This window comes from Echinococcus granulosus (genome assembly GCF_000524195.1).
Source record: "Echinococcus granulosus chromosome Unknown EG_S00030, whole genome shotgun sequence".
NCBI lineage: Eukaryota > Metazoa > Platyhelminthes > Cestoda > Cyclophyllidea > Taeniidae > Echinococcus > Echinococcus granulosus.
The window spans coordinates 732,189-750,600 of record NW_020170410.1 but is presented as its reverse complement, the minus strand read 5'-3'; the positions used below and the strand labels follow the sequence as shown (position 1 = coordinate 750,600).

General features: G+C 38.2%; 2 protein-coding genes across 2 annotated transcripts in view; both read left to right on the top strand. All coding sequences in view use genetic code 11, as the record gives it.

Moving 5' to 3' along the window:
- Positions 1–2,519: 2,519 nt before the first annotated feature.
- EGR_04698 (innexin) lies at positions 2,520–12,299 on the top strand (the record flags this gene model as incomplete). Its single annotated transcript, XM_024493947.1, has 3 exons — positions 2,520–2,592; positions 10,238–10,597; positions 12,148–12,299. The coding sequence occupies 3 exons, from the start codon at positions 2,520–2,522 to the stop codon at positions 12,297–12,299; spliced, it is 585 nt and encodes a 194-aa protein (XP_024351700.1).
- Positions 12,300–17,229: 4,930 nt separating this feature from the next.
- The window catches only part of EGR_04697 (Innexin unc-9), a gene marked incomplete at both ends in the record, with an annotated part of 5,643 nt that continues 4,460 nt past the window's right edge, over positions 17,230–18,412 (top strand). The window contains one exon of the mRNA XM_024493946.1: positions 17,230–17,239. Coding sequence (XP_024351699.1) covers positions 17,230–17,239 — 10 coding nt within the window. The remainder of the gene's footprint in view (positions 17,240–18,412) is intronic.

The following is an 18,412-nucleotide window of genomic DNA, read 5'->3' as shown; positions in this document are numbered from 1 at the left end:
TATCATTTATAGTCATGAAACTCGACTAAAAATCATGCCTATTTTCAATGAATCCTGTGTATCGTTAAACCCATTTTCTCTCATCATTTTCAATGATGCATTAAACAAGAGCACAAGATTTGCAATTTTTTGGGGAAAGACCGAAGAACGCCAGTTAATGTAGAATTATTTATCCTGTGACTAGTTGCAAGTGCATTTAGTATGCCATTCAAGACCCAGTTGTAAATGGACCTTTCTTAGTAGTTTAACCTTTGCATAAAGCGACATATAAATTTTAAACATCTTTGGTAGGTTCATATCCGGTTTTAAGTGCGATTCAATCAATTCTCTCCACTGGAGTAGTGTATTTCCCCTATAAATTTTCGTTTGTCAGCTCAAAGTGAGCATACTAAGATAATGAATGAGACATAATGTGTAGTTTTCGGTTGTGATGAAATTCGAATTCCTGTATGCTGCATTTTACTCTAAGTGAAATATTTAACAGTCAGCTCCAAACAGCACCAATGGCTCTTACAAAGGCGCTACTTATAAGTTTTAAGTAAAAATTATATTCCAAACGGGATGATTTTAGATGAACATTTAACGATAAATGCAAATAGGACCAAAATGTTACAAATTCTTCGTAAGTTAGATGCTAGTAATTCTTACCTAAAATAAAACAAATAACGAATTTTGTACACTGTGAAATTTGTTTTCTAGGCGTTATTCATCCTGTCAAATTAGCTAAATATACAGTATGAAAAAATAGGTAAGTATTGAATTTATTTTTCCCATCTGTAATTACCGGGGCAGAGTATTGCTACATCACCCCTATATATGCCATGGCTTTTTCAAGCTGTCAGAGTATTTTTTTACTCTCCCTTCCAAACGATGGCATAGATCCCAACGTGGCTGTCTTTTGTCTCGTTAGTCACCCCAAGCTGCATAACAACAACTGCCTTTAGACTTGCTTTTATGGAAGTTCCCAAGCAAATGTATTTTCCTGTAGCATTTTGTGGATTACAAATCTGATCTAAATTAAACCATTTACAGTTGTTAGAATTAAAGCGTCAGGCCTATCAAAGTAGTGACTTCTTGTCGGCATCAAAAAATTCTACTCAAATGTAGAAATTCACTCTATTTATGGCAAATTTTGACAAGACATATGCTTGTATACTTATTTTTTTGGTTATTTTAAACGGAAGCAACTGTCAAAAAGCTTTTGTTTAAATATAGGTTCCCTTAATAATAAAGGCTTTGTAAAAGCGAAAATACACGTTTGAACGCGGCTTTTAACCCCTAAAGCTTCAAAGGCCACTAGTCTGACTTACTCTTGGATGTAAGGGTATTTTTGGCGTGCTTGCGCTTGTATTAAAAGGTGACCGGCTTGAAAAACAGGACGACTAGCCAAGTAACTGGTTGGAATGATGCAGTTTGTTTTCCTAGAAGTGGTTCAATTATTGCAGCAGACGCCGAACGCACAAGAATAGAGCCACGTAGTTTAAAGTTTGGTAAAAAAATGTACGACCAGTGTTTGCTAAGATGGATATAGTTTATTACGCAGATTTGTTACAGCAGTTTACTACAAATCGGAGCCTTGTAAATTAACAGCCCGATAATCGACATTATCATCTTTATTGTAAGAAGCAGCTGGAAAATACTCAAACCAGTGTGTGTAAGTGTGCGTATTAGCAGGGTCTATGAAAGTGGGAACGTGTGAATAAAAGCCAGGTTTATCAGTAAGTCCCTAAAGGGTATATTTTTGTTTAGAACTCTAATTTACATGACCTTCAATCTTATAAACATGATTTTTTCCCACGGCCAGTTATAAGCGAAATGTCAAGAAATGCCTCTGCTCGTTATTATGCGAAAGCCATCGAGATTACGTGTGGTTTGTGCACCGCCTCTTTGCGTCAAGCTTGAATAAATTCCTAAAAAAACTGGTCAAACCGCCTTTGCTTCTCTCAATCGACCGCGCGTTTTCTTCCCGCTACCTCTCATTTTCCAAGCATTTTGTATCCAGACGTTTTAATTTCCTCAAAATATACCTAAAGTGTACTAAAAGCCTTCAATGTAGCAGTTAGTTAAGGTCCCAAACGAATCATAGTTTAATTGTTGTTAAAGTTAGCTATAAAACTCAAGAACAGCTGTTAAATATGCTTTCACGGTAGTCACCAATTTATATCGTAAACAATTTATTTGAACAAATTGTAAACACGGAGTCCTTGGATGACAGAGAAGTCCATAAATACGTTGGTTTAACAAGCTCTCTATATTTTCAGCGCGATTTTAAAATAAATAGCTGTCGATCAATTGTGTCTACTTCACCTGCATAAAATAAGTTTACAAGACAAAATAAGTTGGTTTCAACCGACCCAGATATAAGTGCACAAGGAAATGGCCGAGAGAATAGGACTGAGGCTGCGAAAATGATCTAATCATTGTCGAATGAATGGAGTTACACGGGAGGTATTAAGTAACAACTACAGTTTTGCATCGGATGACCACATAATCACTTACGTGCGCGCAAACCCACGTACATGGAACGAAAATTCCCATTGGTGGAGGCAACAGGCGACACTGATTGGTGGAACAAGCCCAAATGGAGTTTGGGTATCGAGAGGAGAAAAGTAGCTGGGAGCCTTAACCACTGCCCAGTCTGACGCAACCTGCCCATAAGGCATCGTAACTGCTCCAATTGTCTACTCAAAGCCCACATCCTTGCCCTTACCTGAGCATCCTGCATTCGCTTTTGCCATTCTCCGGTGAATAGTCTCCCCTACCCCTCCTGTCTGTCTGATTCTAACCTCTTCCAACGTGTCCGCTTGCCTGAGTGTCCATAACCGTATCTCCAAGTGGAGGAGAAAGGTCCACTCAAAAGAGTCAACTTTTCTAACTCAATTGTCCCTCTCCACCTCCCTCACGACGTGGATTTCTGCCCGTGTTCCCGAAGTCCACGAACCATAAAGTAGCATCACATCTGGACGCACTCATCGCTCTTCTGTGAGCTTGTAACCGGCTCCAAGGCTATGTTATGTCGACCTAGATTTCACGTCCTTCACTAGTAAGGATCGATCTGGATGAATAGGCGATGACCCGAGGTTTGTGAGCTTCTTCGTGGTGAATGGATTTTTAACGCTTAAAGTGGCCTCAAAGCATATCTTTAACAACCTGCTTACAAATACTCCTCGGTTTTGGATAAAATTTGTGCATGAAATGCAGTTAATTATAACTACTTGGTGATATTGTTAAGGCTGACTAAGAAGCAAAATTGGAAGCCAGTTCAATCGTCTTTACAACAATACCACAGCATTACATTTAAAGAATGCAATTTAGTGATAAATGACCAAATTTGATATAAAATTGTTGCATCTTCTTTAAATCAACCTTCAGTGGTTCTTTTACAGGAGTACAATGTGCAGACACGTAAAAGTTAGGGAAACTGTTACCATCCTAAGCCACCTCTCGTAAAATTAATAAGGACGACAGTTAAAACGGTCTAAAAACACCGTTGCTACACATATTTGCCTTATTGTTTCGTAAAATAGGATTTTAAATTTAGAAGAATTAGTTCTTAAAAGGCTCAATCCTAAGATGTTGATTTTAAGGCTGAAACCCTGCATATTATACAGACTAAATTTTCTGGCGCCAAAGTCAATTAATATAGAAAAAAATTTTCAGGAAAATTGTAAATTTGTTGTCAAAAAGGAACAACTTTAAGAACATACTTCTAAAAAGTAAAGTCGAGTACATTTTAATTTACCCGTAATGAAAACCGACGTATATTTTTTAATGACCACAATTCGATGTCTAGTCCGCTTGAACATGCGAGGGTCTGAATGGCTCCGATTTGTTTTGGCCTGATCGTTAAATTTTCCTCCCGAATCATTTTAGACCATAAAAAGCATTTAGATCATTGCAATAGAGTGGAGTGATGTTGAGTAGTCTCAAGCTTGAAATCCATTCATGCGGACGGAGTTAAAGGAGAACAACTTTACCCCACTTGAATCACATTGAAATCACTTACATTTTAAATAACGGAGAAGGATAAGGGCAAGCAAAACCACTCTTCTACTCGAGTCAGGAAGTGCTTCACCACCCTCTTTTTTTTAAGAGCAGCGCCAAGTTTTTACCTGGGTTTACCTTTGCTTCAGTTCAAATCAGTCTCAAAATGCACGCAAAATTCCCGCTTGTGAACTTGAGGGGACAAATGGTTGTCTTTAAACCTGTTCATGGCATTCAGTGTAGATGACACTTAATCTCCTGGGTTGGACGAGGGCTTCGCTTCATCCAGGACGAGTAATGCAGGTAGATAGATGACATCCCAACACAAATTCCTGTTGTAACTGTACTGGAAAAAGTGCCCACTTTCTTCCTGTGAAAATGGCTACCAGAATAATCAACTTAAATGGGACTAAAAGTTAACTCACCTGCATATTTCTCTACCCCTTCTCATAGTTGTGCTTGAAGTCGCATTTTCAAGGTAGCGATTTAAGTCAGTCAATGATAATTCAAAACCTGCTTGATTAATGTCACGTTCTTTAGGATAATAAATCCAATTCTAACTGCATTTAAACCAACTCATGGCCGTCAAGATGGCTAAATCACGTCAAATTTAGGTCCTTATTTGGTTTTCTAGTAGATGTAATATTTGCATTTAATTACCAGAACCTCAACATGCATACATTTCACCCAAGCGGTAACTGGTAAAGTAAAGCGACAAGCAAATTTTTTGTTTTCAGAGTTAGAAGTTACCCAGCCGACTATAAATATCGGTTGGAAAATTAGCATTCAACATGTTGCACAGTTTTATAACCGCAAGAAATAAGTCAACGGAGACTTTTCTCAAGTAAAACAAACATCGAACGATGTTTTGGCCTGCTCTTAGCCGTCTTGGAGTTTAAATTGGGATTTTGTTAAGCCTATATGTGTGTCAATGCCAAAAGCAGCCAAAGCAAAATTAGCTAAGAAACGAAAATCTCTTTTTACTCTATGTGGAGAGTAGAAATGTTTAACAACTCTTTAACTCGTTCTTTTGTTTATCCAAGTTGAGCATTTCCAACATTCACCGACATCTGTTAAGGAGGTAAAACAGTAGACTGCCCTGGAAAATATATTTTTTCTGAAACGCCAAAATTTTTACTGACTAGGAACCGTTTAAAAAAGCATGCAACATCGCTATCCTTCATCGCATGAGACTGGTAAATGCGCAAATACCATGGCATTGAGTTGCCGTGGCAATAAGATAAGGAGGTTAGACAACAAGTTTGAAACCCGGATAAGCCTCTGTTTAAAGGGATTTGCGAGTACATTCAGAAACGCTCATATCATTTTTAAGGTTTTGTTTAACTTAACCAAAAAAACTATTTTATTGATAAACTCTGCTTGTACCTTAGAACTTACTAAAAGAGGTACTATTTTCTCTAATCAGAATGCAACTATGGGTAGCAAATTTGCCACAGTAAAAATTATTTTAATGTTTTTTCTCCAAACTATAATTTTTGGCTCTTGGAAACATTTTGATAAGGCTTCTTTAGAGTCCGTTTTGAGTTCGATTGGTGTGTTTCGAATATTTTAACAAAGAGTTTCTTAACTGTAATAGCCAGAATTTGGCCGAGGTTGACGTTTCCTGAGGCAGTTGCTCTCATACTCATTTTGATACCCCAAGATGAGACACCAGATAATTAAATCAGCCCCTCCGGAGAAACGTAAAAGGAATTTTTGGTTATATCTACAAAATATGGAAATAATCCATCAAATGGTGCTACTAGTGCTCTCATGATTTTAGGTAGCTTCGAACCATGCATCTGCCATTGGCACTTAACAACACCGAGTCTGTGTTGAATGAGGAGCATTTTTGACGTCGTGGTTATTACTCTTCTTAACCACTTTAGAGTCAATTAGTCTCCAATGGACTGGCAAAATTTCCTTCTTCAATCTAATAAAGACTACCTTGGAAAACTAACTTATTATCTAATTTTAGTCTTATGCAAGACGCCAAGCCTGTCTTTTTTAAAGTCTGTGCTCTGCTATGAGCCGTCAATAAGGCGGGGCAAACAACTTTGTTCCTTCTCCCATTTTAACAGACTGTACGAGGAGCACATTCGCCCCACTGATTTGTGACTAATTCTAATTACGCCAAGAGAACGTAATGAATTTGGGATGCGTTCCTTTATGAATGCAAAAGTCTTGTTTGTGCCTTTTAAAATATTTCCTAAAAATTCCTGCCCTTGCAAAGTTTGGAAAGCACTTAACTCTCGCTTTTGTGTGGAAAATTTGTACCAAATGATGTGAAATACACCGGTTCTCACACTTCCTGACAGTGATGGTTTGGTTTCTTCAGTGCTTTAATTAATTCAGTTAAATCGTTACATTTGATGGAAAAAGGATTTTGAGTGGCATAGAATTCACAGTAGGCGTAGCGCGTTCTTCATTTAACCCTTCGAACAAACGAACCTGTCGGACAGGGGCATACTCATTAGTCGGCATTGACGGTGATACAAACAGGTTTAAGGATGTTTGAGTTCTGAACTACCCCCTGCCTTTGTGAAATCTTACACCTCCTCCGTTATGAGATTAAAGTTGACTGAATGCATCCTGCCTAAAGTTACATTTAAGCAGCAAAGCACAATAACAATATCTATTTAAAGATTTCGGTGAAACACTATGGAGTAGAAGAGCAATTATTCTGCATTTTGCCATTCCTGTTTAAAGGGTAACCTTTTGAACTTTTACCATCTTGATTATTTGAATTACCATTTGTATTTACTTAGCTCAGCGTAAAAGAATTATTTCAACTTCTCCCTCTTCCAGAAGGTTTTCTCCAATTTTCGTTCAGCATGCTGGCAGCAGATATGCAAAATAAAATTTTATTTCAATTAATGATAAACTGTTAGGCTCCGACGATCTTTAAAGTTCTCTTCTGACCGCTAACCTTATTTTTAGGCTACACAGCTTTTGTTATTCTCTTGATTTGATGGGATATTTCGTAAAAAAGCAACCATTTTTGTTACCAAGGAAAAACTTATCTCCATTTTAGCAATGGTCTGCTTTACACAAAAATCAACTTTTAAATAGATTGACTTTAAAAGTATATAAGTGTCAAGTAACTTTGTTGCATTTTGATTGAGGAATTATTTTGGTGGGTCAAGTGCTTTGAGTGTTTACCTGCAAAGTGGCAGAAAACAAAATAGACTGCCACGGTCGCAATAGTCGCATTAATTTTGCAAAAGTGGAAAGTGACAGCCATCAGCCTCTGAATCTTTTATGAAGCCCTTGCAGGGAAGAGGACATGTAGCTAGATAATTTACTTATTTGTACCTAGCTGTCGGATCCATAAAACGTTCAGGGTAGGTTGAGTTTAGGAAAAGGGATGCAGGCAATTATTTTCCATTAATCCTAATATTGCTGCTGCCAGAGCTAACGCATTAGAAGCAGGAAATTATTTAGTGTGGAACGTTTAAGAGTCAAATTATGGACATGGTGCATAGGAGTGTTCTCTCAAACTCCTTTCGCTATTTTTTTAGAAGAGAATGCACTACTTCGATGCAGCTATTTTGGTGGTCCAACGAAATTCATTTCTACGCATTTAGGATTGGAAACGTTTTTAAGAGCAATGCCTTGGCCTGCTTTGAGCTTACTGCACTCTTTTGATGTCAAAATTGTAAAGTGACATCGAATACGAATTCCAACTTGTCAAATGAAACATCTACACCACCTGTTCAGCCTTCGCATTCACTTCACAGGAGCAGCTAAAATCTTCCCGTTTAGTTGTAGGGTCCAGATTTAAATATGCTGTTCCCAAACAACCAGAAAATTGTTAGAGATTGTTAACTGAGTGAAAATTTTCCATTATCCCACACAAAATAAATCAAGTACTCAAATACAAAGAGTCTTTTTGAAGACTATCACCTGTTAAATATTTGGTTATTAATATCTTTACACACGTTCATGACTGACAGTACAATTTAAAACACTGTTTGTGAATGGGCGATCTCACGCTTTCAGCACTTCGAATAAACTCAAACCCTTACTTTTTGCTTATTAAACCAAGGTTTGCATTCCTATTGGTTCTTTTACAAAACAGGAGGATTTTCAGTAAAAAAGTATTCAGTTGGCTCCATGAACAGCCTCTTTTTTTGTGCACAGAAGAAAGAAACCGTTTGATTGACGCGACTTTGTCTAATAAACTGCAGTAACAGTATCAAAATGTAGAAATTTTACGACGACGTTCCACCATATGATATTGTTTTCTTGAATTTAGGCACCACAATACCAAAAATGTGCGCTTTTCTGTCCAGCTCACCCCATTACTTTTTAAATATGCTAAAAATCCTCTATTTTAATGCTTATTATGCTGAGTTGATTGTCATGGAAATGATAGTGTATGCTTGTAAGCTCCGGATACACTCCGAGATATTTTTTGGCGACGAAATAAAAGCCTTTTCCCCAACCGTACAGATATTGTTCTCGAAAATTTCAGGCGTCACCCCTCCTTCCCCACGCCCCTCCATTGACATCGAGGCTGAAAAGTGGCACTGATGTAAACACCTCTAATGGGTTAGTCGCTGAGCCCGGGGGCGCGTTAGAATGGCATTTTCCGATGAGTGGTTACACCTAAAATATGCATGGTAGTGTTCTGCCAACTCTCTAACTCATAAAAAACAAGATACTTTTAAAACTTTGCTTATAATTATCTTACTTAAATAGTCTGATTCTCAAAAATAATTGCGGAAACCATGTTATTCATCTTCCACCCTGATTTGCCTATATTGTGAATCATTAATTGATACAGCCTTAAATAGTCTGTTCCAAAACAAATAAAAGCTTTAAAACATTTTCTCATCAGAAAAGCAGGAAAGTAAAAGAAGCCCAAGCATTATCCTTGAAAAAGGAAAGGATATCGTGGCATATTGGTATTTAACATTTATTCATTCAGCAAGTTTGCGATCCCTCATGTGGCATGCGAATTGGGCATTCCCCTTAAGAGGCAATGTGGATGTAGTACTGATTTGATGAACGAGAAGGTCACCAAATTCACTGAAAAGATGTCCGATTTTTCTTTAAAATCATCCTCCTGCAGGACTTGCATTAGATGCAAGTTATTGAAGCGACTTACTTAACATAAACTACTTTTCGTGGATCTCACTGCATATCCTGGAAAGTACGATGTGTAAAAGTGATATAATTTCTCTATAGCAAACTCGAAAAAATAGTAAAACTAGTTAATAATTCGATAACATCTTGATGTAACACTGAAAATTAGGAAAGAAGTCCCAAATACTAAAAGAACAATCATATTTCGAAGATGAGGACCAAACGAGATAAAACAGATTTACGTAAATCCAAAACTTGCAAAGTCCTACAAGGGGAAGTGGAAGTACTTTCCAAGTTTTTCTGAGAAGTATTGACTTCGGGTAAGTAGGAAACTGGCCTGCGGTTATGGTGTTGAAGAGGAGATTCGGAAAGTAGGAGTTGAAAAATAAATGCAAGCAGTGGATTTCAAAAAAGTTTGCTTGTCAAAAATTTGCTTGTCCATTCCAAATGTAGTACACTGAAATCCGAATTTCTGTTGCTTTTTTTCCTTTAAAAACTGAACAACCAAATTTAGAAGATTTGCAAGCCTAAATACTCACTAAAGGTTATGAAGAGTATCTTTTCTCGGATCACTAATCCTTTAACAAAAAATCGACTAACATTAATATTTTTGTTAGGAAATTCTTTACAGAAAATTGGTTTTGAATGTGTTTGCCTAAATAGCCTCTTCTGTAGCGTATTATTGCCAAAAACGGTCCCATTTTTCCAGTTCCTTTTATTTAATCATTTTAAAAACAGACAGAATGTTAACACTTTCTAAGTGTTTTTACAGTAAGTGGGAGACAACAGAGGGAACCATTTACTGGTATGCAGAACTGCACTAATAAACATCATTCTCTTTCAAAATAAGTGGAGGTAGACCGACTAAACAGTAGCATTTTGCTAGTTAATTGATACTGACTGTGCACGGGGCTACAAAGAAGCTTCTGTGATGATGAGGTAGTAAAAATATACTGTAAGGATTGGAGTTCAGCAGACACCGTCTGGTTCCCACTACTATCAAGGTAGCCTACAGGAGACTGACACCTCACCATTAGCATATATTTTGAGTATTGTCAACTGCAGTTTCGTGCCCGTATATGTGCGTGGATAGGTGGGGCTGGCTGTAGATGGGAAGAGAACGTGAAATAACGCACATCGTGATGTGTATCTTTGTTTACAGGCGACTATCGTCGTTCTGGTGGATACGGTCATCATCAAGGTAACGGTCACTACTACTCTTCCTTCTACGGTTCAGATTCCCACAGCGGCGGACACGACAGCAGCGGGGGCGGTTACGGGAGCAATCACCATCATCATCACCACCACTCCGGCTCGGGTGGCCACATAGGCGGGGGCGGCGGTGGAGGCGGCGGTCACGGGGCAATGGACGCCACCTTCATCTGGAAGCTCAGTAAACTCGGGCGCATTGGCTCCTCTCGACTGAGGTTTGACGATGACTTTGCGGACCGACTCAACTATCAGTTCTCCGGTGTCCTCATGTTCCTCTTCATTGGCGTTATCGGCATTCGACAATATGTTGGTACGTCTCACCAGGCCCTGTCGTTTCTTTATATCTGTTAAACCAATGACATACTTTAAGGTAGTGCATTAAAAGCTACTCTTGGTTGGTTCATCATAAGCTTCATCGGCAATGGATGATAAATGGGGACACTGAAGTCATGTCCGAATTTCGGGTACACAGGTTTAGAAAGAGATGCTATCAGGATGGCATTATACTTTACTAGTAGCTAACACCGATGTAACGGGTCCATTCACAAGTCGTTAATCAAGATGGGAGGCAACGGTGAAAGTGCATTGACTAGAATGAATGAAGCGCAAAATCCATTCCTGTAGATACCTGCACAAGGCTTTAATCACTATGGGGTGATGGACAAAACCGTAGCAAGAAGAGTGAATGGTTTGAACTTATCAAAGACAGCTACACATTTGTCAGTGAAAATATCTGCCCAAGTGACGCCCATCCCATAGCAGTTGTTTCTGGATGTGGGTCACCCAGTTCTGGAATCGCGTATGACATTGCACATAAGACAAACACAATCACACACGAACACTTGCAGTCACTAAAAGTTTGCGAATGAAATGAAGAGGACTGCCCTAAGATGGTCCTAAAAGGGGTAAATGTTAAGCCTTAGCTAGTCTAAGAACCAGCGAATGTTTATTTAGAAAATAAAACGGTTCGGAAGTGTTGGCTAGCTTAGTGCATGTTTCAAAGCCGCTTTAATAAAAGGAATTTTTGGGTTCAAATTGTACCATGCTGCTTAACTAAAAAATTCAATTGCTTCTTGAATATCATCAGTATTCTAGATGGGCTTCCGTACTACTGCCACTAACTAGTTCAACTTTCCTGATTTTGAGGAAGTTTCAAAAACTGCCTAGAACGTTGATTGACGGGAAATTGGGAGCTTTTTAAACTTCATCCCTAGCGTAATTACATGGTTTACATGTACAATATACACAAGTTCCAATAAAATACAGTTTTTTTTTGATTTAACTGTAGTTTAAACCATTATTTTTTCTATTTAGCCACTGTTTAAGGCGAGCCGGTTTGAAAAATTGGATCCGAGTAGCTACTGTCTTTCACTCCTCTGATTATTTCTAACCAGTTATGATGGAACGCTTAAAAAATGGTATAGTTGTCAAATCCCAGCCCTAGGTTTTCCGATCATTTTACTACTTAGAGATTATAGAGAAAATATAGGGAATTCTGAATTCTCTACCAATAACTGGGTAAATAATTCCCTTTGCTTTTCTGCGAAAGTGAGTAAAAAATTCTTCTGACAAAAGATGAAATGAAATTTCAAATTTTACATTCTAAACGCGAAGTAACGACGGCTTACAAATGAGTTGGTTTAGACACTGAAAGTGTATTTCCATCAGACGTCTTAGTGAAAAAGGCGGTAAGCATCAAATAGACTTTCCTAGCCGCCGATTGGGGGGGGGGGGGGAGGGTAGGAGGAGCCAGACATTGCATAAATGTGGTACGTCGCGGTCATCACCTCATTACACGGATCGATCGTGCGGAGGGGATGACAAGACCACACAAGCGGGTTTAACGTACACCTCTGTTAGACATTAACAGCGGCAGCATCAAAACCTTCATCGTCACTGTCACCGTCGCCTATACAGCGCGCAGTGGGTGTACCTCACCTAGAGTGGAGGTGGGTTTGCTGGAAGCCTTTGACTTCCCTCCCTCTGGTAGCGCGGACAACATAGAAGGGTAACACCCTCCCGTGCTGTTGATAAAAATAAACCAGTGCAGATATTAATGGTCTGCAATAAAAAAAGTAAAATTCAATGAGTACTAGTAATACTTACTACTACAGTCACTCCTATTTGAATGTGAGCTTGTGTAACCTTACCAATATTCACAAATGCCTTTTTATAGAATCCCAAAGCAATTATCCATAAATTTGGTCTCTTTGCCATTCCCTCTTTTCGTAATGCATAGCCTTTAATACAGGATGAAATTACCACTATAATGACGTTCATCGACACCTTCAAAATGTTTTATCTTTGCATCGTTTCGTTCAATTTCAACAGGCGGGAGATGCGAAACTCAGAAGGCAGACAACACATGTGTGATTTGCTATAGCAGTTGCACATCTTTAACACATAAATTGAACGAAATCGGCTGCACGTTTGCAAGCCATATAGGTTATCGTTTAGCTGGTAGAATTACCGGAAATTTGATGGTCATATTCACTCTTCAATGCTGATTAACCTTTAATACATGGGTTCCAAAGTGCGATGCCATCCATTGGGAGTTGCATAATCCCTATGCTCCTCCTTATTCCGGATTTAAATAGCCTTACCCGCTAGCCCACTGATGTTTTACAATCCTGGGAATGAGCCAAGTCGTGTGTACAAGGTGCTACGATGACTTGTAGGTCACCATATCGTCAAAGAAATTCAAGAAATCAAGGATTTAAAATCCAATCACACTTCCGTCAAATGAATACTAATACGGATGCAGACTTCCTGTGCAATCTGCCTATAGGTGAAACTGTAGCTCAAAATTTGCCCCACCATTGACCTCATTTTGTTTACTGGTGGCTCCAACCCTGCCACTGACTGGAGGAATGTGTGTGCTGCAGGGTTTGAGCCACAGGCTGTGCAATTTGCTGACTTACCTGACATTGACCTGAAGATGTAAAGTTGAAAAGCCGTGTACAATCTAACCACAACTGTAACACACCTGCGTCGTGACCTCGAACACGTCGGGGAGGCTTCACATGGTATACATCCTTCCCCTTTTCTGAGGTTTAATTTAGCGATCACCTGAAACTGTCTACACTGCTTACACATGCTCCGTATTTTGCCATCTTCATCTGAATGTCAATTTCTATTGTTAAACCTAGCTCCAAAATACTACACACGGTTTGCTCTGGTTTGCATTAAAAAGATTTTTATGGGCGGAACAGACTTAGCGCCTGAATGATTTACGCTTGAAAACCAGTTCTGCTATCTTTAAACAAGACTGTCTTGAAAATGTCTAAGCTTAAATTGCTCAGTAGCCGTTCACCCAGGTCCACACAGTAAGTAAAAATTAACCGCCTCCTACACCGGGGCCCTCTGATTTAGCATATTAAAACTTAAATTGGGCCAAAACGGTGAATGTGTGGAACAAAAAGTAACTATTCGAGAAAGTGTAGATCTCGTAAGGTGTCCTAATATCAAGTCCGAGCATATTTTTAAGGTAGATTAAGAAGGATTTAAAATACAAGAACAGAGCTTAATAATGATAGCATTCATCTTGTGTGGATAAAAATCGCTCATACTGTGGGCCCAGTTCTGCGTCAAAGTCATAAAATTTGATGGCATCCCTGTACTATTACCAGCCAGCTTTGAAGGCAGCTTTATCCTAAAGTGCGGGAAGCTAAACGTAAATCCAAATGCTACTCACCTCATTGGAAGGATGAAATTTGTCAAACGGAATAAGATGGGGATAGGGCTTTCTCAGCCTGGAACACACCAATTTCTGCAGTGCTAAATAATTAATGCATGGAAATGTGTCGAGCGAGTTTACGTCTCCACTTTCTGGGTCAAAAGCGACATAAATTTTGATAGTCCAGAAAGTTACTTGTGGGCTAATGTTTCTGGTTCATATCTTAATGAATTTTCCACTCACCTCAGTGAAAGATGGGCAAATCATTCTTCAAACATTTAAAGAAAGACGGAAATAACTTCCAAAAGAGCACTTTCCTCAATGGACTTGTTTAAAGGGTTATTCTCATCCATTTGCCCTGATTTATCATCACACAAGGTGATGATTTATCTTCTGGTTTCGAAGATGTTGCACATGGCCCTGTTATTTGCATCCACTTCTTTGATATTATAATTACAAGGGCGTTTTGGTTCAATGACATACAATGGCCTGTTATCTCTCACAGTCAGTGTTCTACTAACAACTTGTGTCGATCCTCAAAACATTTGTTGCTTTGTACCTAAAGCACGAAACAATTTCCTCCCTCCATTTTTACCGTCTGACTGTGAACCTCGTTTGACATTTTTATTGCATCAGTGTCATTGAACGAAGTTCCACACTGGAACATCCCCCTTTCTTCTTCTAATAAATCGCCTCTCCCCAAATCCACCATTGCATAAAACTTAGCTCAAGTAAGCTAAATATTATTGTCTGTCATTCCTTATTGTCTGGGTTTGGGTTTCGTCAGGTACCAACGCCTAAACTCGTCGTTAGATGGAGGGAAGCGGATCGGACTGATCGATCGGTGACCTTTACGGTCACCCACGGTACACCTGGGTGTCCCAACCATGATTAATGCCTGAGAGATAATCCCTGTTAGCCATCTCACATTCCAGACTCTAGACCTTCACTAATGTACATTTTTTAGATTAACGCAAAATATCCCCCAAGAAACAAAAAATTACAAATGGGATGCATATTCAAGCATCATGTAATATCCTCTCTCTCTCTCTCTCTCCCTACAGACGGTGAATGCATTAACTCAGAAGAGGGTAATTGCAGGTGGGGAAGACTTAAAGGGGCTTGTAATAGCTTTCCTGTGTATCCTGGACATGTCTGCGTTGCATTAGTAACCCGAAACTATTCCTTTACATACCAAAAGAAGTCACAGCAGCATGATACATATATGATGAATTATGAATGGGGAAGAATGCGACGTTGGATAATTTACTCGAACCACATTAAGTGATAAGGCCATAAATAGGTAATAGGTGTCTTTTAAAAGTTCAAGTTTCCGGCTATTAAATAACGCAGCTGAATAAAGCCTTCCTAATCACCTTTAAACCACCAAAATGGATCCATAAATTTTGCCTGCTATGTTGTGAGAATGGATGAAAAAATTAAAATATCTATTGCATAGAGTGGTTTTCCATTTAAATTTATTCGATACTCCGTTCTGTTCCTATGTGATTGGCTAACTTGAGGCTAAAGGGCGGCACATTTATGAGAGCTGGCTGATAGTTAACTTATCAGTGTTATTAAAGTACCAAAACCCTTGACAGAATGCACTTTTACTCTGACATTTTTACATCGGAGCAGGATTATTGTCCTTCTGAATGAAAGCACCTCTCTCTTTTAAGTTAATAAAATTGGGTAAGGGAAGAAATTTTGTTTTTTTTTGAATATCTGCCGCCTTAAGTGTAGAAAATCAACACTCGTTCATATGTTTCTCCTGTAAACAAAATAGACTGCAAAAATATTTTACACTGATCTGGTTTTTACGGCAACAGCAACAACACTTTCAAGAGTTGTTGGTGAATTTGTTGGTCTTACTTGGTAAGATAGGAGGATGAATTGAGAGACTAATGTGTCAACAGTTTGATGGCTAAAATTGTTGTACACTTTGGTCGTTAGAATACGCAACACTAAGTTCAGAGTGACCCGGGGAGTGAGCAAATATTCCCATGACCAGATGGGAAACCAATCCAGTCTGACCATAAAGGCAATGCTTTCCATGTCTGCCTCCTAGGATGTCTCCGTTGCGTGTCGGTTGGGGTGGAATCATTATTCTGGGGAGAGCGATTTATTGCATCAAATAAAAAATAATTGGAAGCATGCGATGTTGAATGAATTTAATGGCCTATTGAAAAGCATCGATCATGCAGTTACCGGTTCTTCTATTTTTTGCAAACCCATTACAAGTTTCTAATTGGCATTAAGAGGACAAAAGAGGAAAAATTCTCGAATCTGCGAGGCAGTAAATACTTTCAAATCATGCTAGAAGAAGCAGATGAATAAGATTGCCTTAAATGACATTTATCACATTCAACCACTCTAAGTGAAACGTGTTTGCTTAAATTAATTTTATATACATTAGGTAGAGTCCTTTTAAGACTACTATTATTTGTGTTTTTTTACAACTCCAGGGATGTAAAAATACATAATATATTACTCAATTTAGGATGACGATACCAGACATATCGACAAGTACTCTTTGCTTTCAGGGTTTAGTGAAGATTTGTCTCATTTTTGAACCACAACAGATGAATAATGTGACAGTCGTATATTTTGGTCTTTTTATGGTTTTAAATCCAATAGCTTTAATCAGATTCTCTCTTCTAAAGTTTGGCACTTTTTGCATATGTCGAGTTATGCTCACCTTTCTTGTTAGTATAAAGGCTTTTTTGGTTTATCATATCGTCTAATTAAGTGGCTTTCAACTCAGTTGGTGATCATTACAAATTTTAGCAAGCAATTAAACAACCCAGACTACAAGGTCTTGTTGAGAAAGATAAGGAACGCACCAACAGGTTTTAATCTTTCGGTATTTTGCGTGCTAACTTTTGGCGGCACTGTTTACGCAACCTGCGCGTTCTGCTTAATTAAAGAGGAAAAACGCCTCCTAGGTAAACAATGTTTAGGGTTGTATCACCAGCTTCGTTTGATTAATTTCTTTGTGACTGAGTGGTTACAAAGGAATTTCATCGGCAATAACTACAACTCCTTATGCTGTCTATAAATTGTAAACTGTATTCATTAAAATAAAGGATGGTGTATCCTATTCGTAATTTTAAGAATTTCACCAACGCTAGAAAGTTAAACGGATGAACTTTATTCGAATTGCAACCAGGAAAAATGTTTAGCTGATGCCCTTTTTTACACCTATGGAATAGTATTTAGACAATACTCAATGCGAATCTCGGATCCATTGATTTAAAAATGCGGCCATGTCTCAAGGTTGGTCTCCATAAGAAGTTGATTCATAAGAAGACTGTCAGTTCAACAAACGCTTTATTAATACTTAATTCAGATTAACGAATTATGAAGAATTTGTTGCTTACTTCACTAGCCACGTGGAACGTGTAATCCGGAAGTAATTCCATTTTACCTTCACCTTCTAGCCTCAACATGAAGTTGCTCATGAACGCAGTTAGGGGTAAACCAAGCTAAATATAGGACATTGAATGTCAACTTTATTTACTCTTTGGACCTACATAAAATGTCATTCATCGATGAACTCTAGAAGTAAAAATAAAAGGATGTTTATCTGTCAAAAATAATTTGTTTCCAAAATAACAAATGACCTTCACTGAACATATCCAATTGCGCTTTCGACTCAGCTAGATCATTATAAGAGTGGCCAGCCTTTTTAAAGGAGACATCGAGAAATTAACATTCTATTAAGCCATCCCAAGGTTATGAAACGCTTGATTTAATTGTATGTGCATATGAGCCATTTAATTGTAAAGGCGAGGATGAAGGTGGCAGGGTGTACTAATCCTTTGGGAGATCTCCACTAGGCTGAATAAAATACATTCATTAACGCATTGAGGACCTATTTCTAGTCGCCTTTATGTGTCACGAAGTTAAGTCTTAACTCATAAATTTACAGGCTTGTGACATTGCTTTGTTCTACAGTTAATACTTATTCAGGTATCATATTTATGCATTTTTTACATGTATTTTATTGCTAAAACACTTAGAAGTGCTTAACCGCTAAGGCTTAGCCTTCTGAAAGGACTAGAGACATCATCTTTTTTCCATGTTTCTTGAAATTTGTAAAGGCAAATAACCGAGAAATCAAAACTGGGAAGATCGTCTCTAACCGATTGGTCAAAAATGATTTTAAGACAAAGACAAGAATTTCATTAGGATGAAAGAAATTAAAAGATCATCATTAAAATTCTGCGATGGCAACTTCGCGACTTTTTAACAAATCGTGATATTTTATGTTTTTTTTTCATCTTATTTTTAATATACTCCCCATTTTTTTATAAAAACACATTCTTCGATAAATGCAGGATAAGTTTTGATGTTGCGCTCATTAGTACTTGCATTAAATGTCACTTACTGGAGGCATTGCCTTGTTTAATCGTGTGAAAGGAATGCCTATAATAAAAGTTCACTTTG